The 26,530-nt window shown below is 48.9% G+C and overlaps 1 protein-coding gene across 1 annotated transcript in view; it reads left to right on the forward strand.

The window, feature by feature from the left end:
- Positions 1–26,530, forward strand: part of Zan (zonadhesin) — an 84,305-nt gene that overhangs the window by 32,697 nt on the left and 25,078 nt on the right. The window contains 28 exon segments of the mRNA XM_075974048.1: positions 473–649; positions 4,028–4,233; positions 4,662–4,803; positions 5,963–6,222; positions 6,308–6,472; positions 7,091–7,215; positions 8,330–8,628; positions 10,211–10,428; positions 10,807–10,948; positions 11,323–11,540; positions 12,034–12,175; positions 12,534–12,751; positions 14,241–14,382; positions 14,730–14,979; positions 15,656–15,837; positions 16,228–16,445; positions 17,134–17,275; positions 17,866–18,083; positions 19,296–19,479; positions 19,916–20,133; positions 21,060–21,201; positions 21,783–22,000; positions 23,266–23,407; positions 23,928–24,145; positions 24,620–24,761; positions 25,147–25,361; positions 25,733–25,874; positions 26,250–26,467. Coding sequence (XP_075830163.1) covers positions 473–649; positions 4,028–4,233; positions 4,662–4,803; positions 5,963–6,222; positions 6,308–6,472; positions 7,091–7,215; positions 8,330–8,628; positions 10,211–10,428; positions 10,807–10,948; positions 11,323–11,540; positions 12,034–12,175; positions 12,534–12,751; positions 14,241–14,382; positions 14,730–14,979; positions 15,656–15,837; positions 16,228–16,445; positions 17,134–17,275; positions 17,866–18,083; positions 19,296–19,479; positions 19,916–20,133; positions 21,060–21,201; positions 21,783–22,000; positions 23,266–23,407; positions 23,928–24,145; positions 24,620–24,761; positions 25,147–25,361; positions 25,733–25,874; positions 26,250–26,467 — 5,303 coding nt within the window.

Raw genomic sequence — 26,530 nt, forward strand, 5'->3', positions numbered from 1 at the left:
GGCACATGTGTCTCTACACCACACACACACACACACACACACACACACACAGTATAGATGAGGAGGGCCAGTGAGATGGCTCAGAGAGTAAAAGCACTTAACCGTCAAACCTGAAGATCGGAGTTCAGTTGGTAAAGGTTCGTGCTCTGACTTGAGTTTTGTTCCCAGAATTCATGTAAATTTGGAAGGAAAGAACTAACTCTACATAGTTGTTTTCTGACCTCCACATGCCATAGCACATATGCCCATACAGATATATTATAGACACGCAGTAATAATAATAGTAATAAAAATTAAACCCCAAGGTGGATGAATCCTGAGGACTGAAATGAGATTGTCCTCTGGTCTACGCATGCATTTGCGCACACACACAGATACACATGCATCCCCTAAACCAGCTATACAGAAGCCTCAAGGCCCAGCTTGCTCACAGGGCTCACTCTCCTCTTCCCGACCTTGTCTTGTCCTCCAGGACCTTTCTCCAATTGCCACGAAGCGGTGCCCCCGCAGGCCAGCTTCTCCAGTTGTGTGTACGGCCAGTGTGGGACCAACGGAGACATCCTGGCCCTGTGCCGCTCCCTGCAGGCCTATGCATCGCTGTGTGCCCAAGCTGGCCAAGTGATTACCTGGCGCAACAGCACCTTCTGCCGTGAGTGATCCCCCTCTAGCTCCTACACCCCTGGTGAATCCTGAGAACCCCATCCTCTCCCATCTCTCAGCCCTGCTCCTCAGCCTGCATCCACACCCACAGGAAGCTCTCTTCTCTTCCCCATTCTGCCTCTCTCAGCTTGGCTCTGTCTTACAGTGCCAGAGCCTCCCTCCCCCCATGCCCCACCCCCTTTTTAAGGCAGGATTTTAGGATCTCGTGTAACCTAGGCTGGCCTCCAACTTGCTGTGTAAGTGAAGAGGAGCTGGAATTACAGGTGTATACCAACCATGCTTGACTCTGTCTGATTTTTATATCATCAAAAATTTGGCCTTGTGTCTAGTTATTGTCCTCTTCTTCCTTTTTAGAAAATGTATTTTTTTTTGTCTTTTGTTTTTTGTTTTTGTTTTTTTGGTTGTTCGAGACAGGGTTTCTCTGTAGCTTTGGAGCCTGTCCTGGAACTAGCCCTTGTAGACCAGGCTGGCCTCGAACTCACAGAGATCTGCCTGCCTCTGCCTCCCGAGTGCTGGGATTAAAGGCGTGTGTCACCACTGCCTGGCTAAAAAAAGTATTTTTAATTAATTAATTAATCTTGAAACAGGGTCTCACTGTGGGACCCTGGCTGCCTGAAATTGGCTATGTAGATCAGGTGGAGAGATCCGCCTGCCTTCTCCCTCCTGTGTGCTGGAATTAAAGGCATGGGCCATCCTTCTGGCCAGAAGCAGTCTTTAAATTGCTTTAAATTTATTTTGTTTTCTGTTTGGATTTGTTGGTTTTTACTGTGTATTTGTGTGTGGTGTGCATGTGGGTATGCACTCCTTTCTTTCGCGTGTGCATGTATGTGCAAACCATAGTGTGCATGTGGAGGTTGGAGAACAGCTGCAGGAGTTGGTTCTCTCCTTCCATCATGAGGGTCCTGGTAATGAAACTCAGGTCAGCAGGTTGTCAGCAAGCACACTTACTTATCCTCTGATCCATTACTGGCCCCTGCGTATTCATTTTTACATGTGTGGGCACACATGTATGCAGATATGTATGCCCATGTGTGTGTGTGTGTGTGTGAGAGAGAGAGAGAGAGAGAGAGAGAGAGAGAGAGGAGAGAGGACCAGAGGTTGACCTCAGGTGTCTCCCTTGATCTTTCTCCACTTTATTTGCTGAGGCAGGGTCTCTCAATAAACCTGGAACTTTTTCATGGGCTAGTCCAGTTAGCCAGCTTGACCCTGGGATCCCTTGTCTCAGCCTTTTGAATTGTTGGATTACAGGTAGTCAGCCACGCCCACACAGTTTTTATGCCTTTGCTGGGGATCCCAATTCTAGTCTGCAGTTACTTGGCAAGCACTTCTCCCATTTAGCCATCTTCCCAATCCCATTTGTTTGGTTTCTGAGACAGAGCCTTGGTAAGTAGCTTGGCCTTGAACTTCTGTACAGTCTAGAGTGTTCTCAAAACACCCTCTTGCCAGGTGGTGGCGGCGAATGCCTTTAATCCCAGCACTCGAGAGGCAGAGGCAGGCAGATTTCTGAGTTTGAGGCCAGCCTGGTCTACAAGGGCTAGTTCCAGGACAGGCTCCAAGGCTACAGAGAAACCTTGTCTTGAACCCCCCCCCCCAAAAAAACACCCTCTTGCCTGCTGGGATTTGAGATTTACAGCCTCCTTTTCCCTCTTCGTAGTGCTAAGGATCAAGCCCAGGGCTTTGTGTATACTGGGCAGACCCACCACCGTGGAGTTAAACCCCCATTTTAGCCATTTGGGGAAAACAGTATGGCAGTTCCTAAAAATAATTAAAATAGATTTATCATCTGACCTGCAATCCAGTCTGGCATGCGTGCTGAGGACAATAACCACAATTCATCTACCTAGGTCTATAACACCTTTCATCACAGCCAACAAGTGGACGCAAGTCTGGGCTAGGTGCTTACCTGTAATCCCTGTACTTGGGAGGCAGAGGCAGGAGAAGGATGGTTGGAGGCCAGCCTGTGCTATCTAGCAAGACCATACCAAGAGCAAAAAAGATTGGGAACAATTCAAATGTCTTATCTACTGTGCAGTGGGTAGACAGAATGGGGCACATTCCTACAATTGTGTAGCTGGAAAAAGAATGAAATTCTAGCTCAACAGGGATGAATGTTGAAAACTCTGCTTACTAGAGAAGCCACAAAGGGTTGTATGTGACACCATTTGTATAAAATGTCCAAACTATTTTGGGCATTTTTAAGTGTACAAATCAAAAAAAATTGACTGGTAAGAAGGGCATTCACTTTGTTCTCCAGCCATCAATCCCTACCACCATCCAGCACCGGAACCTTTTCTTTCCCAGCTGGAAGTCTGACCTGTTAACACTCCATCCCCCACCTCAGCCCCCTTTCTCTGCAAACTTAGCTTCCTGTAAGAATAGGAGTGTTGTTCGGTGCTTGTAATCCTAGCACTTGAGAGGTGGAGGCAGGAAAGTCAGGAGTTCAAGGTCAGCCTGGGCTATTTAGGGAGTTCTAGGCCAGTCGGGACTGCATAGTTTATACCCTTTCTCTTTATCTCTCCCCTTTCTCTCTTTGTCTTCTATCTCTCTCCCCCTCTCTTTGTGCATGTCTGTCTGTCTGATTCTCTTTCTCTCTCAAAAAAAGTAGACAGCACCTGAGAAATGATATCGGAAGTTAGGCTTTACCTTTAACATCCTCGCCCATACACACCCATCCCCACACATATATCCACACACGTGTGAACATTTGCACACACAAGGAATCATATAGTATGTGTCCTATGGTAACTAACTTCTTTCACTTAGTGTGATTTTCCAGGTTCATCCACGTTGTAGCACATACCAGGGCATTCATCATGGCTGAGGAGGAAGATAGGATTTCAGACAGGTGTTATATAGCTCATGCTGACCTTGAACTCTTAGCAGTGCATCAGCCTCCTGAGCTTTTAGGTGTGTCCTGCCTGCCGTGCCCAGGTCATACTTCCGTTGGAAGCCTACATAATAGTTCACTGTAGAGCTATGAGAGCCATGTGTGGTAGTCCATGCTTGCAACCCTAGAATCAAGAGGCTGAATAAAGAGGATTATGAGGTCAGTTTGGGCTACAGAACCAAACCCTGTACTGGTCAGCCAGTTAATCAATTAATAAAATAAGGCATGGTTCTAATCCTAGAACAGGGGAGATGAAGGCAAAGGATCAGGAATTCAAGAGCATACTTGATTACATAGCAAGTTCAAGGCTAGCTGGGGCTACATGAGACCCTGCCTCAAAAACAGAAAAAGATTTAAAAACCTATCCCCCAGATGGACTAGGGTTCCTCACTCATCAGTGAACCTTCCCAGGGACTGTCACTCCGAGGTCAGGAGATAACAATGCCATTCTGTTGTTCTTAACATTTGTGTTCTTCTTAGCTCTGAGGTGCCCACCCAGGAGCAGCTATAACCCCTGTGCCAACCCCTGCCCAGCCACCTGCCTCACCCTAAGCAGCCCAAGAAACTGTCCAACCCTGCCCTGTGTTGAGGGCTGTGAATGCCAGACAGGCCACATCCTGAGTGGAACTACCTGTGTGCCCCTCAGACAGTGTGGCTGCAGTGACCAGGACGGCTCCTACCACCTGGTGAGAGGCCATATGGCAGGGATGGTCTCCCTTTCTGGCTTCATGCGGGTATGGGGAGGCAAGAGGAAGTGGAAGCCTCAGAGTAAGAAAAAGTGGGACCAGACAGAGTGGGGATGAGGACAAAGGCTAGACACTGAGAGACTGAGAAAAATAGATCTAGACCCAGGTGTTGGGGAAGGCTGAAGCAGAAGGGTCGTGAACTCAAGGACAGCCTGGGCTACATAATGAGACTCTGTTGCATAGAAAATATAGATGGACAGATAGAAGGAGAACAGAGGTTGAGGAAGAGGAGGAAAATGGAGAAAATGAAGGGAGGGAGGGGAGGAAAGAGTAAGGAGAAGGGAAGGAGGGAGGGAAGGAAGGGAAAAAGATGGGGGAAGGGAAGGGACCAAATGCAGTTACCCTTTTGGATTGGCCATGCCCCACAGTTGGGGGAGAGCTGGTACACAGAGAAGACCTGCACCACCCTCTGCACGTGCTCAGTCCACAGCAACGTCACCTGCAGCAAAACGGCCTGTGCGGCCAACCATGTGTGCTTGCGCCAGAATGGGCTGCTGCGCTGTGCTGCAGGTAAGCAGGGCATCCTGCCAGGGAACCCTCAGTCACTAGGAGCGGCTTTCTAAGTCCTCCACCTTCTTCCCTACATCCCCTGTTGTGCTGAGTCTGACGTAGCCTGACTATATCTGAAGGACCTGTAGCAGAACTCACGCTGTCATTCCCTCTCTCTCCCCTGGGCTGGTCTTGAACTTCTGATCTTCCTCTGTCTACCTCCCAAGTATTGGGATTTTAGGCATGTCCCACCATACCTAGCTCTTTCTTTAATTTTTTTTAAGAATACATTTATTATTTATTTTGTGTGGCGAAGTCAGCAGGAACCTGTGCACATGGAGGACAGCTTATGTCAATAAGTTCTCTTCTTCCACCATGTGGGTTCTGGGAATCAGAGTTGAGTTTTCAGCTGGCTGCAAGTGTCCTTACCTGTTCCCTCATCTCACTGGCCTACACCTGCTCTCCCATGGTGTCTTAGGGTTTCATTTACTGCAAAGAGACACCATGACCAAAGCAACTCTTATAAAGGAGAACATTTCATTGGGTTAGCTTACAGTTCAGAGGTTTAGTCCATTATCTTCATGGTGGATGACATTCAGGCAATCATGGTGCAGGAGAAGGAGCTGAAAGTTCTACATCTTTGTCTGCAGGCAATAGGAAGTGAACTGTCTGTCGCACTGAGTGTAGCTTGAGCAAAGGAGACTTCAAAACCTACCCCCACAGAGACACACTTCCTCTAACAAGGCTATACCTCCTAATAAGGCCACTCTGTGAGCTTATGGGGGTCACTTACATTCAAACTACCACACATGGCATAAGTCCCCAGCAGCGTGAGTCACACCTTACCTGCCCTTTGATTCTTTTCTTTTTTAAAAATATTTATTTATTTATTTATTATGTATACAATATTCTGTCTGTATGCCTGAAGGCCAGAAGAGGGCGCCAGACCTCTTTACAGATGGTTGTGAGCCACCATGTGGATGCTGGGAATTGAACTCAGGACCTTTGGAAGAGCAGGCAATGCTCTTAACCACTGAGCCATCTCTCCAGCCCCTGATTCTTTTCTTTAATGTGGTCCCTGCTCTCTTGGGCCTCTCTGGCCTGGACTAGAGAGAAGGATGAACTGTGTTCCTAGGGATCTTGTCTTGGAATGATCCCTCATCCACCTCTTTCTCCACAGAGATGGGAGAGTGTCATATCTCAGAGGATTCCCAGATCGTGAGCTTCGATGGCCATAGCCATCCAATCCAAGACATGTGTACTTACATCATGGTCAAAGTCTGCCACCCCAGCATGAACCTGCCTTTCTTCACCATCAGTGCCAAGGCTGACCAGCATACCCGCACCAAACCCAAGACTTTCAGTGTCTATCAGCTATACATTGACATCTTCAGCTTCCGAGTCACTCTGCAAGAGCGCCATTCAGTCCTGGTGAGCTAGGTACAGTGGGTGGGATTAGGAGCAAAGTCTGGAAGGAGAGGCTTCTGGTTTCTTCATGTACTCATGGTTCTGTCTTCCTTTTCAGATCAATGACACGCTGGTCACCCTTCCTGCCACGACCCAGATCCCAGGAGTCAGCATCACGACTGAAGACGTCTATACCATTGTCACAATTAAGGATGAAGTTCAAGTCAAATTTGAGAGCAACAATTTCTTAGATATCAAAATCCCTGCATCCTCTAATGGAAAGGTGAGAAGGGAAACAACTGGCTGTGTTGGTGGGGAGGTGACTTTTTGGGGGATAGAATGGTACCCCATTCGAACACACCAAAGAGGTCACTCTCCAGAGTAGAGGAAGAAGGCCAAGTGTTCCTGTCTATTTATAGATGACAAGTATGCATCAATGAAAAATGCTCTTAGCACCTGGCATTTTGGACACACGTCTCCAATCCTTGCACTTGAGAGGATAACACAAAGAGACCATGTCTCAAATATTAGAAGGCATGAGTTTTACTTCTTTTGGAAGAGTGCCTATCTACTATCCAGGAAGCCCTGGGTTCATTCCTTCAATGCATAAGCTATGTGTAGTAGTACAAGCCTGTAATTCCTCCACTTAGGAGCTGGAGGCAGAAAGATCAATAATTTAAAGTCATCCTCAGCTACACATCAAGTTTGAGGCTAGCCTAGGGTACAGAAAACTCTGTTTCCAAAGAATAAAAGTTGAAATAATGAAAAGGCAATGAGGTCTGTAGCTCAGTGGTAGAATACCTGCCCGAAGCCCTGGGTTTCACCCCAGCAGCAGAAAAAGAAAAAGATAAACTTTTCTACCCTTTTAGCCCTGAAAACCTACTCTTCTCTGCCCTCCCAGGTCTGTGGTGTGTGTGGAAATTTCAACGGTGAAGAAGAGGATGAACTCATGACATCCAGTGATGAACTAGCCCAGGATGAGCAGGAGTACATGGAGAGCTGGAAAGATAAACACATGGACCCAAAGTAATGGTCTTCTAAGTCTGGCCACCTGTTCTTAATTTCTGCCTCTTCTTTTCCTCTTTCCCTTCCTCCTTTTTTCCATTCCTTTTTTTTCCTTCTCCCCTTTCAGGACAGGGTCTTCTTGTGTAGCCCTGGCTGGCCTGGGACTTAATAAATTGACCAGGTTAGCTTTGAACTCACCAACATCCTCTTGCCATTGCTTCCTGAGCACTAGGATTGCAAGCACGCACCACCATACTTATCTTCTTTTATTTTTGCAGTACAGGGGACCTCAGACATGCAAGGCAAGGGCCCTACCCTGCAACTACATTCCCAACTTCCATTTTAAATTTATTGTTATTGGTTATATATGGTGTGTGTGTATTTAAGACAGAATCTTACATAGTACAGGACAGTCTTAGACTCACTTTTGCTAAAGATGACTTTGAACAACTAACTTTCTTTCAAGGTTGATTTTCATAGCCCTGGCTGTCCTAGAGCTCACTCTGTAGACCAGGATGTCCTTGAACTCACAGAGATCCACCTGCCTCTGCCTCCCAAGTGCTGGGATCAAAGGCATGCTCCACCACTGCCCAGCAACTTTTTGTTTTTTAAGATTTCTATTGTATTTTATGTGTGTGAGTGTTTTGTCTGTGGGTGTGTTTGTGTACCATATGTGTTCCTGGTGCCCACCGTGATCAGAAGAGGACACTGGATCTCCTGAAACTGGAGTTATGAATGCTTGAGAACTATCGTGTGGGTACTGGGAACTGAACCTGGCTCCTTTGCAAGAGCAACAAGTTCTTAACCACTAAGTCATCTCTCCAGCCTCCTTGAGCAACTTAAAACATTTTCTTTTAATTTTATGAATTGTGTTTGTGTGTGTACATGTGCCATGGTGCATGTGTGGAAGTCAGAGGACAATTTATATAAATCCATTCTCTCCCTTTCTGTTATGTAGGTTCCAAGGACCGAGCTCAGGTCCTGAGGCTTGGTGGCAAGTGCTTTGCCTGCTGAGCTTCCTCACCAACCTCGGCTCTGAACTTCTGATCCTCCAGCCTCCCCTCTTCCAAGTACTGGGATCACAGCATCCATCACCATGCCCAGCTCTTCTGAGCCCTTGCTTTTCCTGTTCTAGTTGCCAGAAAATCGAAGAGCAGAATATCCAAGTGGAGCAACAGGAGATCATGAACGGAAACTGCAGGCCCACTGACTTTGAGAAAGCCCAAGCAAACTGCCAGACTGCTCTCCAGGGTCCTACCTGGGCCCAGTGTGCTTCCCGGGTATCCCTTAAGCCCTTCCTGCTGGGATGTATGAACAACTTCTGTGAATTCAGAGAACTCTTCCGTGCCCTCTGTGAGGCTCTTCAGTCCTTCCAGGATGCCTGCCAGAAACAGGGGCTCAAGCCACCTATCTGGAGGAACAGCAGCTTCTGCCGTGAGTCTCCCCTGGAGTCTCCCCATAGCTATTCCCAGACCCCGTTTCTCCCCACATATCTCTGTAGCTTAGACTGGCCTCAAACTCAAGGTTCTCTTGCTTTTGCCTCCTGAACACCAGGGTAATAGGTATGTTCCCTGTAACCTAAAAAGTTGGGGGGGGGGGGCGGGCTGGAAAGATGGCTCAGAGGTTAAGAGCACTGGCTCAGTTGTATAGCCAAACAAACATTAAGACCAGAGAGATGACTCGGTAGGTAAGAACAATTTTGGGATCTCTACAATTGTGTAGCCCTCAACATAAATGAAGATCCTTTAAAATTTTAAAGCATGAGAGATGGCTCAGCAGTTAAGTGCTCCTGCAGAGGACCCCAAGTTCAGTTTCCAACATCCACATCAGGTGACTCTCAAACCCCTGTAACTCTGCCTCCAGGGCATCTGATACCTTCTTCTGGCTTCTGTGAGCACCCTTATGCACATTACACAGATACACATACACATGCATGCACACACACATAAACACGTAAGATATTTTAAAATGCAAAGCAAGTGGGATGATTAAAACTTTTTAGTACTTATAGTTGTCCATATCAGCAGGGGTCTGATTGGGTCCAGGAACCCCAAGGGTAGCAACATCTGAGGATGCTTAAGTCCCTTTCATAAATGGCATAGAGTCTGCATAGAACCTGTGTATACCCTCCAATACACTTTTAACCATCTCTAAGTAGCTTAAGATATATGATGTAATATACATGCTAAGTCAGCCAGGCTAGGAATGTAGCTCAGGGGTAGAGTGATCGCCTAGAATCTCTCAGTGAGGGGATGGGGGAGGAGCAAGTTAATTCGCTGAGAAATAATTGATGTGAACAGCATATTGCTGACGCTCCTTATTCATGAACACAGTGTATGTTCTATTTGGTCACTCTCTGTTTTGCTTTGTTTATTACATTATTTATTGTGTGTGTGTGCATGTGTGTGTATATGCATGCATGTAAGAACACACATGTGGAGGTCAGAGGACAACTTTCAGGAATTAATTCTCTCCTCTCACTGGCATCCCAAAAATCCAATTCGGGTCCTCAGGCTTGCTGACGAGCACCTTTATTTCTGGGAAATCTCTTCAGCCCTGTCTTTCTCTGTTGTTAAACTTACTTATGTAGCTGACAGTGGCCTTGAGTTTGGATCCTCCTGCCTCTGTACTCCAAGTGCTGATGGTACAGCTCTGAGGCACCACACACAGCTGTTTCCCTGAAAGACCATTTTAAATCCCGTGGCAGTTTCTCCTCCCTGTCCTGCGTCCCCATTATAGCTGTATGTCCTATACACATACGTCTAGGAGGACTGAGGACATGAAGGTCACTTTGCTATTGCTGACTGGCCTGGCTAAGTTTCTCACATTAATTTAAAAGAACCTTATTCATTTATTTATTTCCTCAGGGCTAACACACAGCCCATGCGTACTCAGTCAATGTGGAATGGATAAAAAGCGGGGACAAACTATGTTGGTTCTGCAGCCTTTGCTTCCTTTGGCCCCTTCTGGCCCTCATAACTGATGTAACTGATGCTGTTCTCCCTCTACTCCGTAGCTCTGGAATGCCCTCCTCACAGCCACTACACAAACTGCCTTCCTTCCTGTCCACCTTCCTGCTTGGACCCCAACAGCCGCTGCGAGGGCTCTGGCCACAAAGTCCCCTTCACCTGCAAGGAGGGCTGCATCTGCCAACCGGGCTACGTGCTGAATAATGACAAGTGTGTGCTCAAGACTCACTGTGGCTGCAAAGACGCCCAGGGTGTCTTCGTCCCAGTGAGTGGCGTAGAGATAGGACTGGGGACCACTTTCTCCTTTGCATCGCTTCTCTCAGTCTGGAATGAACGTCTCTCTATGCATGGCCCTGGAGTATGAAAGCTGGTCAGGGCCTGATGCTTTCCAGCCATTGATAAAGGACTGGACACTGGGGCTCTTCACTCAGCTCCACCTCCAGCCTCAGATGCAATTTTTTTTATATTTTTCTATCTGTGTGTGTGTGTGTGTGTGTGTGTGTGTGTGTGTGTGTGTGTGTGTTTTAATTTGGTAGAATGAAACCCGCAGGCTAAAAGAACAAGGTCCTCAGCAGGAGGAGAGGCTGTCTCTCCAGAAGCAGTTCTCCCCCTCACTATATTTCTTTTCTCATGGCTTCTGCAGGAAGGCAAGAACTGGATCTCCAGTAGCTGTACCCAGAACTGTGTCTGCATTGGAGGGGCCATTGAGTGCCAGAATTTTCAGTGTCCCTCAGGAGCTCAATGCCAGGACAATGAAGATGGCAGCAGCAAATGCGTCAAAATCAGTAAGGAAATCCCAGGGATGGTAGAAAGAGTGCGCTCATGGCTAGCGGGGTCAGTGTCCTGACCTAAGAGTTGGGAGATAGGAAGCACCACAGTGGACAGGGACTCCGGGGATGCATGGCTGGGCTGTGTTCCTTTTCAGTTTAAATCTCTAAATGGTTAATCTCTCCCATTAACTTGGGAGATCCGTCTTCTTTTTTTCCTAGGGGCTTGGCACACAGCCCACACTCAGTAAACGGTTGCTAAGTGAATGGCAAAAGAATGAAAATGCTCTCCTAAGCTTGTTCGTTGTTCATCCCAGCCTGGCTTCTGTAGTTTCTACTCCCTTTGGTCCCTCTGGACCTCTCCAATAATCCGTCTCTCCTCCTCCCTATAGCTCTGCAATGCCCGGCCCACAGCCTCTACACCAACTGCCTTCCCCCGTGTCCTCCTTCCTGCTCCAACCTGGACGGCCACTGCAGGGGCACAAACCCCAAAGTGGCTTTCACTTGCAAAGAAGGCTGCCTCTGCCACCCTGGCTTTGTGCTTGATAAGAACAAGTGTGTACCCAGAACTCACTGTGGCTGCAAAGATACCCAGGGTGCCTTCATCCCAGTGAGTAGGTGTGGAGAGTGGGCTTGGGGTCCATTCCTCCTTCCCTCTGCTTCTCTCTGCTTGAGATATTCCTGTCGGTATGGCTGGCCCTGAAATGTGAAGACCTATGTCCTCAGAGCCTGGCATACAGCAGGCAAAGGCTCTAAGGATGAACCTTGCCCCCAGCATCTTAGTACTGGATTCTAGGCAAGCCTTCTAACTCTGAGCCAAGCAGCACACCCTGCCTGATGTGATTCTAGGCAAGCAATGTACTGCTCAGCCACACCCTTAGACTTTCACTGGGAAATTATACACATGTCTTCTGTCTCTGAACCTGCAGCCCCAAATGCCATTTTTTAAAAATCAGATATTTTCTACTGGTGCATGGTTGGCTGAATAGATATGGAGCTTGAATGTGAGGAGGGCCTGCTTAAGCCCTGCAGGCATGAGGCTAAGCCTGGCTCTCTAGCGCATCCTCCGTCTCCGCTTCTTTCTCACCCCTTGGCTTCTGCAGACAGGCAAGACTTGGATGTCCACAGGCTGCACCCAGAGCTGTGCCTGCATGAGAGGGGCCATCAGGTGCAGGAATTTCCAATGTCCATCGGGGACTCACTGCAAGGACAGCAATGATGGCAGCAGTAACTGTGTCAAAATCAGTAAGGGAGCCGTGGGGGAAGGTGGGGAGGGTGCTTATGGCTGGAGGGACGAGAGGTAGGGCAAGGTGGAGCTTAGGGATAGGCAATCCCACAGTGATGAGGGATGCTGGGGATCCACAGCTTGGCTGTACTCTTCTCAGCGTTAGCTCTCAGAGGTTAGTCTTCCATATCCACGTCAATATTCCACATATCCTTACCTTTTTATTCCAAGCCATGGCACACAGTCAATAAATGTTTGCTAAATGAATAACAAAAGGGGGAAGAAACCCCCCAAGCTATACTGATCATTCTACCCAGCCTGGTTTCTGTGGTCTGTCTCTGTTCTTCCCACTAACCCCACTCTCCCTCCATCCCCTAGCTCTGCAGTGCCCAGCCCACAGCCAGTACACCGACTGCCTTCCTTCCTGCCTGCCTTCCTGCCTGGACCCGGAAGGACACTGTGAGAGTGCCAGGACCAGGGCCCCCTCCGCCTGCAAGGAGGGCTGTGTCTGCCAACCTGGCTTTGTGCTGCATGACGACAAGTGTATGCTCAAAATCGAGTGTAGCTGCCAAGACACTCAGGGTGCCTTCATCCCAGTGAGTTGGTATAGAGAGTTGGTTTGAGAGGGCTCAGTGGGTAAATCTCTTGCTGTGTGTATTCGACAGGGTTCTCGACAGAATGAATCTCTCTAGATATAGGAAGGGAAATTATTAGGATGGTTTACCCTGTAAGTCTAATCCAACAGTGGCTGCCTGTAAATGGGAGGCCCAAGAATCCAATAGTTGTTCAGTCTATGAGGCTGGATTTCTCTGCTGGTCTTTAGTATACACCAGAGTCCCAAAAAAGTAGGCTCTAATGCCAGTGAAGGAATGGATTTGCCAGTGAGAGCAAGCAGAGAGAGAGAGAGAGAGAGAGAGAGAGAGAGAGAGAGAGAGAGAGAGAGAGATTGAGAGACAGACAGACAGACAGAATGTGAAAGCTTCCTTTTTCCATGTCTTTTATATGGGCTGCCAGCAGGTAGATTAAAGGTCGATCTTCCTACCTCAAAGATCTGGATTAGAAGTGGGTCTTCCCGCTTCAAATTATTTAATTAAGAAAAAAATAAATAAATCCCTCACAGGTGTGCTCAGTCATTGGGTTTTAGTTCATTCCAGATGTAGTCAGTTGACAACCAAGAACAGCCACACACTGCAGGGGTGAGGATCTGGGTTCAGATGACCACGGCCCACATGACTGCTGTAGTAGTTCTCTTACGGTGCTCCTCCTGGGAGATGGGAGACAGGAGAGTCTTTAGAAAGTGGGAGCTGGCTAGTCTTGTGGAGAACAGCAGCAGAGAGTGAGGTGTGGGGGGACTATCTCAACACAGAATGGAAGACGAGTCAAAAACTAGAGCTTGTCCTCAGGCCTCAATGGATGAGTCCTTCCCCAGTCACTCCCCCACACAAACATAGACAAACACATACAAATTTTTTTTTAAAAAAAAAATAGGTTTGGTGGCCACTTTCTAGTTTCCTCTGCTTCTTTCCACCTGGGATGTCCTTCCCTGGTTTGTCAGGGCCTGCCATAGTCTAGGCAGGCCCACTACCAAGGAGCCACACCTCTATCCCCAAACTGGAGGATTCTAGGTAGTAGGTGCTCTACCACTGAGCCATGCCCCAGCCTTTCAGTACGGCTTATAGACAGATTGTCTAAGGGTGAGTTATACTCTAGTCCCCCTCAGGAGGAGTCCAGGTGAGCATTGCACCCCTGAACTGTACTGCTAGCCCCAGATACAGCATTTGCCCTTGTGTTTGTTTTTGTTTTCTGAGACAGAATCTCACTATGTAGCCCTGGTTGTCTTTGAACTCACAGATATCTACCTGCTTCTGCTTCCCTAGCACTTGAATTAGAAGTGTTTGCCATTACATCCTGACAAGATGTAGTGGTTTTCTTTTTCCAAATATTTTCCACCTGTGGTTAATTGGCACACTAGATTCTGAATGTACAGTTAGGGAGGGTAGACTGAAGCCCTTCAGACAGCGGGTGAGGCTGGCCACCTCAAACCAGCCCCTCCTTTCTGACTTCCTTTTCTCCTGACTTCTTCAGGTAGGCAAGAGCTGGATCTCCAGAGGCTGTTCCCAGAGTTGTAACTGCATGGGAGGGGTCATTCGATGCCAGAAATTCAAGTGTCCCTCAGGGACTTTCTGCCTGGACAACGAAGATTATACCAGTAACTGTGTCAAAACCAGTAAGGGAGCCACCATGGGGGAAGGTGGAGGGGGTTTGCGCATGACTCAGTGGATCAGACAGGGCAAGAAGGGGCTTAGTTCTCTGGACCTTATAGGTGGGGGATAAAGTAGAGAACTCAGTTGGGCACCTTCTCCGTGGTTAGTTTCCCACATTCACTTGGAAAGACATTTTATTACTTTAGGGGCTTGGCACACATCCCATGCTCAGTGAATGTTTGCTGAATAAATAATATGAGAGGGGGTAAAAACCCTCAAAGCTCTGTTGGTCATTCAGCCCTCCTGTAGTCATTGCTTCTTGAGCCTCTCTGAGCTTTTCCACTAATCCAACTTTCCCTCTGCCCCATAGCTATGCAGTGCCCTGCCCACAGCCACTACACCAACTGCGTGCCATTTTGTCTGGCTTCCTGCTCAGACCCAGAAGGCCACTGTGAGGGGATCAGCACCAAAGCCCCCTCCACCTGCAAGGAGGGCTGTGTCTGTGAACCTGGCTTTGTGCTGCATGACGGCAAGTGTGTGCTCAGAATTGAGTGTGGCTGCAAGGACGCCCAGGGTGCTCTCATCCCGGTGAGTGGGCTTGGAGACTGGGATGGTGCGGGGTGGGGAGATGGCTTAGAATGTGGTTTGAATCTGAATTGAATCTCCACAGCCCAAGTAAACTGGCTGGGTAGCCTGTCTCTGTAGTCCAGGCTCCTACTAGGAGATAGAGAATTTCTAGAAACTCAAGGGAGTCTTTGTGCTTCGTGGAGAAGGACATGTAAAAAGAAAAAAGGAGGGGGAGTGGAGCTGTCTCAATACAAAGTGGAATCCTCTGACCTCTACAGATACATGTGCCCTAGTTCTGCACACACAAATAAACCCATCTCCACACAAAAAGATTGTTTTGAAAATTGGGATGGGACGACTTGTTCTTTTCTTGTGTTTTGTGCACCTGGGATGTACCTTTCTATACACATGGTTGCCTTGGAGTGTGAAGGTTGATCAGGTCTGGAATATACTAGACAAGTGCTCTATAGTTGAGCCTCCACATCCAAACCCCACCAGGAGACTGTATGTAGTCAGAAGCTGTGTGAACTGCGCTGTGCTCCCAGGCCTCCAAGGGACGGTTGTTTTGTAAGCACTTTGATGGGAATTGTAGGCAGGTGCTGTACCAATCACACAGGTCATTTCCCCCCAAATTTTCCATAAATGATGGGTTAACTAAATAAGAAACCTGCGGATAGGAAGGGTAAAGGTCAGCACTTCAGAGAGACGAGACTGTTGCCCTCTAAGCAGCCTTCTGCCCTCACTTCATTTTCTCCCCTGGCTTCTGCAGGCAGACAAGACCTGGATCAACAGAGGCTGCACCCAGACCTGCGCCTGCGTGGGAGGGGCCATCCACTGCAGGAATTTCCAGTGTCCCTCGGGGACTTACTGCAAGGACATCAAGGATGGCAGCAGTGAATGCATCAAAATCAGTAAGGGAGCCGCAGAAAGGACTGGGGAGGGTGCTCATGGCTGGACAGAGCAGGGGCAGGCAAGAAGGAGCTTTCCTGGGCCTGGGAGGGCAGGGCAGGAGGTCACAAAGTGAGGAGAGATTCTGGGGATTGGTACTTTTGGACTGGGTAATTTCTTAGTCTGGGTGTCTCTATGGCTAGTACCCCACAATCATCTAGAAGATCTGTTCTTCTTACTTTCTTTTCTAAGGGTTTGGCACACAGGTTGTGGCCAGTAAATGTTTGGGAGGAAAAAAAGCAACCTATGTTCAAGTTCTCTTGAACCTTCCATCTCCTCTGGTTTTGTAGCCTCTGCTTCCTCAAACCCCCTCTGGACCTCTCCACTAACCGCACTCTCCCTCCACCCTATAGCTCTGCAGTGCCCGGCCCACAGCCTATTCACCCACTGCCTTCCCTCCTGTCTGCCTTCTTGCTCCAACCTGGATGGCCACTGTGAGGGAGTCAGCACCAGAGTGCCTTCGACCTGCAAGGAGGGCTGCCTCTGTCACCCAGGCTTTGTGTTTAATGAGGACAAGTGTGTGCCCAGACTTCAGTGTGACTGCAAAGACGCCCAGGGTGCCTTCATCCCGGTGAGTGGGTGTGGAGAGTCGTTTTGGGGTAACTTCATCCTTCCCTCTGCTTCCCTGAGTCTAGGATGCTCATGTCCGAATGGCTGACCCTGGAGTGTACACTGATCAGGGCCTGGCACTCAGTGGACTGGTCGTCTAAGTGTGAGTGACCATGCGGTTCCAGGCGAGGAATTTAGCTCTTTATCACATAGCAGTAACTCATTTGAAGGCTCCAGGCAAGCAATCTACTGCTGAGCCATGCCCTCAACTCCTCACTGGGAGTGGGAGGGGTTCTGCACAGACCTTCAACCATCAAACCACATCCACCAGCACTAAATGCAATTTAAAAAGATTTTATAAACTTCATTTATGCGTATATCTGAGTGTCTGTGTGAACGTGTGCCAGCTGAGTACACGTGCCTGAAGTGGCCAAAAGAGGCCATCAGACAGCCTGGAACTAGAGTTACAGTTTTGAGGGTCCCAGTGTGAGTGCAGGAATCTAAACTTGGGGAGTGTAAATATCGACAGGCGCACTTAATGTTGAGTCATCTCGCCAGTCTAGTATCTCCCACCTACTGTGGATGGTTGGCCCCGCAGATGGGGGGCTCTACTTCTCTAGAGTGTGTGGGTAATCCATTCAGGCCATAAACTTGTCTCTAGAACACACTGCCAAGTTCTCACTCCCTTTCTCTTCCTGTGGCTTCTGCAGGCAGGCAAGACCTGGATCTCCAGGGGCTGCACCCAGAGCTGTGCCTGCATGAAAGGGACCATCCAGTGCCAGAATTTTCAGTGTCCCCAAGGGAGCTATTGCTTTGACAGCAATTATGGCAACAGTAGCTGCACCCAAATCAGTAAGGGAGCCATGGGGAAAATTGAGGGAGGGTGTCCTTATGGCTGAAGGGATCAGAGAAATCACATTCTGAGAGTTTAAGGGCACCACAGACCACAGTGGGGAAGGATTCTGGGAATCCATGGCTGGGTCAGTGATACTTTCTCAGATCTTAGTTTTTCACACAGACTTGGGAGATCTTCCTCCTTCTTTTTGTTCTCTTCCTTCTTTTTAAAGATTGTGTGTATGTGTGTGTGTGTGTGTGTGTGTGTGTGTGTGTGTGTGTGTGTGTTGGAGCCCGTGGAAATTACAGGAAACTATAAGCCACTCAACCCGGGTGCTGGGAACTGAACTCAGATCTTCTACAAGAGCAGCAAGCAACACTAACCACTAAGTTAACCACTCTCTCTCCAGTCCAAGGTCCACTCTTCTTAGTTTCTTTCCTCATAAGTCGGCACATACCCCATGCTCAGTAAATGTTTGCTAAAGAAATAACAAAAGAAAAGAAAAAGTTCCCAACCTCTGTGGGTCATTTGGTACAGCCTTATTTCCTCTGCTTCCTTGCGTCATTGTGTTCCTCTCCACTAACCCCACTTTCTCTCCATCCGAAAGCTCTACAATGCCCAGCCCACACTGTCTACACTAACTGCCTTCCCTCCTGCCTGGCTTCCTGTTCGGACCCAGATGGCCTCTGTAGGGGCATCAGCCATAAAGCCCCCTCCACCTGCAAGGGGGGTTGTGTCTGTGAACCTGGCTACGTGCTGCATGACGACAAGTGTATGCTCAGAATTCACTGTGGCTGCAAAGATGCCCAGGGTGCTCTCATCCCGGTGAGTGGGCATCCAAAGTGGGGTGTGGGGGATGGGAAATGGCTCAGTGTGTAAAACATTTGCTCTACAAGTATGAGAATCCAAGTTTGAATCCCTATAAGCCATGTTAGCTAACCTCGTTAGCTGTCTCTAGTCCCAGGGGCTCCTGCTAGGATGCGGAGTGGTGATGTCAGGGACAGGAGAATTTCCAGAAACTTAAGGGCTAGGGAGGGAGAAAGAGAGAGACGCATCTCAGTAAAATGTAGAATGTGAGGACCAAGGCTTGAGGTTTTCTTCTGTCTTCACATATATATGCATCATATTTACAGGCATTCCAAAGAAAACAAACACGCATGCGTGCGTGTGCACGCACGCGCGTGCGCGTGCGCGCACACACACACACACACACACACACACACACACACACATTTGCTTTTGTTTTGAGACAGGGTTCACTTTGCAGCCTTGGTTGTCATAAAACTGAGATTGTACTGGTCACGGAGGCACATTTCTTTAAGCCCAGCACTCGGTAAACAGAGGCAGAGGCAGGCGGATCCCCCTAAGTTTGAGACCCACTAGATCTACAAGGTGAGCTCCATGACAGCCAGGTCTGCAAAGTGAACCCTGTCTCAAAACAAAGGCAAAAAACAAACATGCAAGAAAACAGCTAGGATTGGGGGTTATTTCCTTCTTTCTTCTGCTTTTCTCTGCTTGGGATGTTCCTGTCTGAATGGATAAAGGTTAGGCAAGTGCTTTGGTGCTGAACCATGCCTCTATCCCCTCCCAGGGACATTCTGGTCAGGAACTATGAAACTAGGTTACACTACCTAGACCTCACTTGAAGACTGGGGCTGAGCTCTGCCCACGAACTACACTACTCTCTCCACTGGGGAATCTTAGCCAGGTCCCAGCCTCTCACTGGAGAATCCTAGGCAAGTGTTCTATAGCTCTGCTTGACCTTCTCTAACCCCCACCATCACTGAGGATCCTAGGCAGAGTTTCTGTATCTGAGCTATGCTCCCAAGCCATCAGTGGAGGCCTCAGCTTAAGCGCTAACACTGGCACCTCCCCAGTGGAGGGCTCTAGATCTGCACTATACCACTAAGCTATGTCCACAGCCCCAGATGCATTTTCCCCCAAATCTGTTCCTTCCATGTTTATGATAGATTTGGAATCTGCTTATAGGGAAGGCAAAGGTACAGACAGGAGGTAAAGCTCTCTCCCTTTAACCAGCCCTTCTGTCCTGACTTCCTTTCTCTCCCTTGGCTTCTGCAGTCAGGTAAGACCTGGATCAACAGAGGCTGCGCCCAGACCTGCAGCTGTGCAGGAGGGGCCATCCTATGCAGGAACTTCGAGTGTCCCCCGGGGACGTACTGCAAGGACATCGAGGATGGCAACAGTAAATGCATGAAAATCAGTAAGGGAGCCGCGGGGAAGGTGCTCATGGCTGGAGGGATGGGAGTACCATGGTGGGGAGCTAGGTGAGGACCGTGGCTGGGCTGGATCCCACTGTCAGTCTTTACATTGTTGGTCTCCAAATTGACTTGGCAGATTGAAATTTTTTAAAGATGTTTTTAATACATGTATAATGGGGTGCCTATGTGTGTGTGTGTTTTGCACCTGAGTGCAGTGCGTGTGGAGGCCAGAAGGGATGCTGCATCCCCTGAGGTGGAATTACAGGGGGTGCTGAGCCACCTTATATGGATGCTGAGACCTGAACTCAAGGCCCGTGTAAGAGCAGCAAGCAATCTTAAAGGCTGAGTCCTATCTCTAGCCTGCTAGTCTGGTTTCTGCAGCTTGCTCACTTGGATTTCTAGGTCATCTCCAGTAATTTGTCTCCCTCCACCCCATAGCTCTGCAGTGCCCAGAATACAGCCTGTTCATCAACTGCCTTCCCGCCTGCCAACCTTCGTGCACGGACCCTGATGGCCGCTGTGTGGGATCCAGCACAAAAGGTCTCTCCACCTGCAAGGCGGGCTGTGTCTGTGAATCCGGCTACGTGCTGAATGACGGCAAGTGTGTGCTCAGAAATCACTGTGGCTGCAAGGACGCCCAGGGTGCTCTCATCCCGGTAAGTGAACGTCTAAAGTGGGGTGTGGGAGATGGGAAATGGCTCAGGGTAAAACATTTCCTGAAGAGAACTGAGGACCTGAGTGTGAATCTGTTCAGTCAATGTAGGCTTGGTGGTGTGCGTCTGTAATCCCAGGGCTCCTACTAGGAGATAGAGAACAGAGTGAACGACAGTGAAGACAGGGGGAGTGGATGGGAGGAAAGAGGGGTGGGAGGAAGGGAAGAAGAGAGAGTCTGAGAACAAAGTAAAAGACAGGACCAATATTCAAGATTGTCCTCCGACCTCCGAACATACATGTGTTCCTGCTCCCACCCATAAACACTTGAAACTTTTTGTAAAAAGTGAGATAAGGGCCACTTTTTTCATTCCTTTTGCTTTTCTCCACCTGGGATGCGCCTGTCTGTATGGCTAGTCCTGTAAGTGTAAAGGTTCGAGAACAAGCTATGGCCTCATCCCCTCTTGGGAAATTCTAGTCAAGTACTCTACAGCTGAGCTGTCCTCCCAGTCCTCAGTGATGGCTCCTAGGTAGTTGCTCTCCCTCTAAGCCATAGCGCAGACCCTCTTGAAGGATTCTGAACAGATGTCCTATCTCTAAACCACAGCCTGCCCACCGCCCCACTTATTACTTCTGAGGATTCTAGGCATAAGTTCTACATCTGAACTGTACTCCATGCTCCCAAACCCCAGTTGAGAATTCTCAGGGCTCAGCTCTGTCACTGAGTTATGCCCTTAGTCCCTCACTGGAGGATTCTAGGCATACCTCCACTGCATTTTCTCCCCATATACCTTCCATCCATAGCTGGCTAAATGAATACATACAGAACCTGCGGATACGGAAGGCAAAGGTAAATCCCTCAGACAGGAGGCAAAGCTGTCTCTCTCTAATAAATCCTATGCCCCCACTTCCCTTCCCTTGCCTTCTGCAGGCAGACAAGACCTGGATCAACAGAGGCTGCACCCAGAGCTGTACCTGCGCGGGAGGGGTCATCCTGTGCAGGAATTTCCAGTGTCCCTCGGGAACTTACTGCAAAGACATGGCGGATGGCAACAGCAACTGTACCAAAATCAGTAAGGGAGCCATGGGGAAGGTGGGGAGGATGTCCTCGTGGCTGAGGAGACCAGAGGTGGGGCAAGAAGGAGCTTAGTCCCCTGAGCCTATGAAATCTGAGATAAGAGGTACCACTAAGGGAATGGGTTGTGGGGAGCCGTGGCTGAGCTGGATCCTTTCTCACTGTTAGTCTCTCAGTTGTCAGTCTCCACATTCACCTGGAAAACGCATTCTTTGCAAAGATTTTATTTATAATTCCACGTATAGCGGTGTGTCTGTATATGGTATGTGCACCCGAGCGAGTTCATGCAGGGGCCACAGAGGACATCAGATGCTCTGGAGCCTGACTTACACGAGATTCTTGAACAGGACAAACTTAACTTGGGTCCACAAGAGCAACAAGTAGTCTTAACTGCTAAGCCACCTCTCCAGTCCCAGGAGCTCTACTCTCGCTGCTTTCCTTAGGACTTGGCATAAAGTTCACACTCAGTAAACGTTGGCTGAATGAGAAACAAAAGGCGTGGGGAGCTCCACCCTCTCTTGAGCATTCTGCTTTGACCCTGTGTTCCTCTTCATTAACCACACTCTCTCTGCCCCATAGCTATGCAGTGCCCTGCCCACAGCCACTACACCAACTGCGTGCCATTTTGTCTGGCTTCCTGTTCAGACCCAGAAGGCCACTGTGAGGGCATCAGCACCAAAGCCCCCTCCACCTGCAAGGAGGGCTGTGTCTGTGAACCTGGCTTTGTGCTGCATGACGGCAAGTGTGTGCTCAGAATTGAGTGTGGCTGCAAGGACGCCCAGGGTGCTCTCACTCCGGTGAGTGCACACAGATGATGGGATTAGTGGGGTCTGTGAAGATAGCTCCATTATAAAGTATTCATCCTGCAAGTATTCAGATCTTGGTTTGAATCCCCAGAACCCATGTGAGATGAACACAGTAGCCTATGTCTCTAACCCCAGTGCTTATACTGGGAGATGGGAAAAGAAGACAGCAGAATCCTAGAAACTTGAGAGCTAGTTTAGTCTTGTGTATGCTGTTGTGGCCAAAACAAAGAGAAAAAGACATACAGAGAGACATACTGAACTTTTAAATACAAGCTACAACGTGAATACCAATACTTGAGATTATCCTCTAACCTTCATGTCCAAGCACACACACACACATGGGGTTGGGGTGGGGGTGGGGGGACGGTGACGGCTCATGCATTTAATCCCAGTACTTGGAAAGCAGAGTCAGGTATGTCCCTAAAAGTTCAGAGCCAACCTGAGCTATATAACAAGTTCCAGACCAGCCAGGACTACATAGTGAGAACCTGTCTCAAAAACAGACAAACCAGCCAACAGCGAAAATAACACCCATGAGCCGGGCAGTGGTGGCGCATGCCTTTAATCCCAGCACTCGGGAGGCAGAGGCAGGTGGATCTCTGTGAGTTCAAGACCAGCCTGGTCTACAAGAGCTAGTTCCAGGACAGGCTCCAAAACCACAGAGAAACCCTGTCTCAAAAACCAAAAAGAAAAAGAAAAAGAAAATAACACCCATGCAGGGTTGGAACCACTAACTCATTTCTTCTGCTTTTCTGCATTTTGGATTCTCCAGCCTGTATGGCTGGTGCTAGAATGTGAAGATTGTTCAGGTCCAGGCACAGGGTAGGCAAATACACTACCACTGAGCCACTCCCCATCCTTTCCTGGGAATTCCAGGCAAGTATTCTACTTCAAAATCACACAACCACCCATCACTAAGAGCTATATGATCCCTAAATCCCTACTATAGGATTCAGGGCCAACATTCTACCACAGACCCCCTCCCCCAGGGTCCTGACCTAGGATTCCAGGCAGAAATGTTGCTGATCGCTCACGCCCCCCACTTGCTCACTGGGAGATTGTAGGCAGGTTCTATTCTGCTGAGTTGTGCATACAGAAGCAGAAGGAAATACTTGTTAAATATTTCCTACCTGTTGTTGGCTGACTCAGTAGATCCGCAGTAGCAATAGGGAGGGCAAACCTAAGTCAGACAAATGAGGCTGTCTCTAGCTAACCTCCCCTTCCGCACTTTCTGTCTCTTGCCATGTCTTCTGCAGGAAGGCAAGACTTGGCTCTCCAGAAACTGCACCCAGAGCTGTGCCTGCACAGGAGGGACTGTCCAGTGCCACAATTTCCAGTGTCCCCTGGGGACTCACTGCAAGGACAACAATAATGGCAGCAGCGACTGTGCTAAAATCAGTAAGGGGGCCATGGGGATGATGAAGAAGCTGTACTGATGGCTGGAGAGACTAGAGGCAGGGCAAGAAGGAGCTTTCAGCTGGCCAGTGGTGGCACATGCCCCTAATCCCAGAGGCAGACTAATCTCTATGAGTTTGAGGCCAGCTTGGTCTACAAGAGCTAGTTCCAGGACAGCTAGGACTGTTACACAGAGAAAAAAGGAGCTTAGTTCTTGTTGCTTGGGTTTTAGAGGTTTGGGGATAAATTTTACCACAGTAGAGAAAGAGTTTGTGGAGCCATGGCTGGGCTGAGTCCCTTCTCACTCTTAGTCTCAACACTGACTTGAAGGACCCATTTTTCTTACTTTTTCTCTTGTGGATTGATCAACGGGGCATGCTTAGTGAATGCTTGTGCAGGTGGGGTGGAGAAGATCTGCTGGTCATTCTGTCGAGTCTGACCCCTGCACAGAAGCGCTTCCTTGGGCTTCCTCTTGGGCTTCCTCTGGTCCTCTCCATACGTCTACTCTCCCTCTACTCCATAGCTCTGCAGTGTCCAGACAACAGCCACTATACTGACTGCCTTCCCTCCTGCCCACCCTCTTGCTTGGACCTGGAGGGCCACTGCGAAGGCACCAGTCCCAAAGTCCCCTCAACTTGCAAGGAAGGCTGCCTCTGCAACTCTGGCTTTGTGCTCAATAAGGACAAATGTATACCCAGAATTCAGTGTGACTGCAAAGATGCCCAGGGTGCTCTTATCCCGGTGAGTGGGCTTGGAGAATGGGAATGTCTTCTCCTCCTGGGCTTCCTCTCCCTCTTCTTTCTTCTGCTCCTGTCAGTCTGGGATGCTCGTGTCTATATGGCTGACCTGGGGATGTGAAGAAAAGCCTGTCCTGGCATAGGCTAAGCAAGTGCTCTTCCCTGAGAACCATTCCTAACCCCTTGTTGTATGATTTTAGGCACTTGTTCTACCACTGAGTCATGCCACAGCCCTTCACTGAGTAATTCTAGACAGATGCTCTCTGTTGAAATAGTTGCTAGCAGCTCGCTGTCAGATACTAAGTCCCATCCATAGATGCAGTATTTTTTCAAATAGTTTCCATGCACTAATGGTTGACTCAATAGATATGGGCCTAGAGAATGGGAGAGGGAGTGAAAGTCCCGCAGATAGCAGTAAGGCTGTCTTCCTTGAACCAGCCCCTTTCCCACTCCCTTCCTCTTCCTATGGCTTCTGCAGGCAGGCAAGACCTGGACTCCTAGAGGCTGCACCGAGAGCTGTACCTGCACAGGAGGGACTGTCCAATGCCAGAATTTCCAGTGTCCTTCAGAGACTTACTGCAAGGACAACGATGATGGCAACAGCAACTGTGTGAAAATCAGTAAGGGAGCCGTGGGAGAGGTGGAGCAGGTGTGCTCATGACTGGAAGGGTTTGAAGCAGGGCAAGAAGGCACTTAGTTCACACTTAAGTGGTCATGGATTCGAGGGTCCAAGTAGGAATTCTGGAATTGAAAAGGAGGGATCCTGGGAACATAGAGTGTGGCTGAGTCCTTCCTTTCTCAGGGCTAGTCTCCCACACTGAGCTAGAAGAAACTATTCTTGCTGTCTGTCCTACGTGTTGGACACATAGCCCATCCTCAGTGAATGAACACTAAGAGGAAGGGGAAAAGCCCCGAACTCTGTTGGTCATTCTGCCTAGTTTGATATTTACAGCCATGCCTTCCTTGTGCCCTCTCCACTAACCCTACCATACTTCTACTCCAAAGCTCTGCAGTGCCCGGCCCACAGCCACTTCACGGACTGCCTTCCCTCCTGTCAACCTTCCTGCTTTGACCCTGATGGCCGCTGTGAGGGAACTAGCCCTAAAGTCCCTTCCTGCAAGGAGGGCTGCCTCTGTCAACCTGGCTATGTGTTGGGTAATGACAAGTGTGTGCTCAAAATTGAGTGTGACTGCAAGGACGCCCAGGGTGCTCTCATTCCGGTGAGTGAGCTGAGAAATCAGGATGGTGGAGGGAGATAGTTGGTAGACCCAACTTGTGTGAAATCTGGAGACAGCGAGGCCAGACGTAAGTACCTCCTACAGGAAGTGAGGTTGTCTCCTGAGAACTAGGTGCCAGAGAGATGGCTCCTTGGTTAAGAGCACTTGCTCCTCTATCAAGAGGATTGGAGTTTTGATCCCAGCTACTCACAAATGCCTATAATGCCTATAACAAATGCCTCAAGGGACTGATGTGTCTTCTGGCCTCCATGGGCTATCATACTCATGTGCTCACATGTGCACACACACAAACATAAATAAATAAAAAGCCACCCTCAGACTTTACTTCCTTTCATTTCTTATGACTTCTGCAGGCAGGCAAGACCTGGATCTCTGCAGGCTGTACCCAAAACTGCACCTGTGTGGAAGGCGCCATCCAGTGCAGGAATTTCCAGTGTCCCCAAGGGACTTACTGCAAGGGCAGCAATGATGGCAGCAGTAACTGTGCTGAAATACGTAAGGGAGCCATGGGGGAGCCCCACAGGGGTGGTGGAGGGGGCGTGCTCCTGATTGGCAAGACAGGAGCTTCTTCCTCTGAGCCTAGAGGCTGGGTATAAAAGTTACAATAGTGGGATGGGTTCTGGGACCCGCAGCTGAGTCCCCTCTCAGTGTCAGTCTCTCAGTGGGTGATCTCCCACACCGACTTGGGACTTGTCTTCTTCCTTTCTTCTCTCAGGACTTGTCACAGGGCCATGCTCAGTAAATGTTTACTAAATGAATAAAACAAAAGCAAACTAAGGCCCAAAGAGCATTGCTCACTTGACCAGACTTGCTTCCTATAACCTGTGCTCACTTGGGTCCCTCATTGACTCCACTCTCTCTACCCCAAAGCTCTACAATGCCCCGCCCACAGTCATTTCACCAGCTGCCTTCCCTCCTGTCCACCTTCCTGTTCAATTATGGATGGCCACTGTGAGGAATCCAGCTCCAAAGTCCCCGCAACCTGTAAGGAGGGCTGTGTGTGCGAGCCTGGCTACTTACTGAATAATGACAAGTGTGTGCTCCAAATTCAGTGTGGCTGCAGAGATGCCCAGGGTGACCTCATTCCTGTGAGTAGATGTGGAAAGAAAGGGATTGGTGGGGTGGCCAAGGAAATGGCTCACTGGGTAAAA

The sequence above is a fragment of the Microtus pennsylvanicus genome, chromosome 1, assembly GCF_037038515.1.
Source record: "Microtus pennsylvanicus isolate mMicPen1 chromosome 1, mMicPen1.hap1, whole genome shotgun sequence".
Classification (NCBI taxonomy): Eukaryota; Metazoa; Chordata; class Mammalia; order Rodentia; family Cricetidae; genus Microtus; species Microtus pennsylvanicus.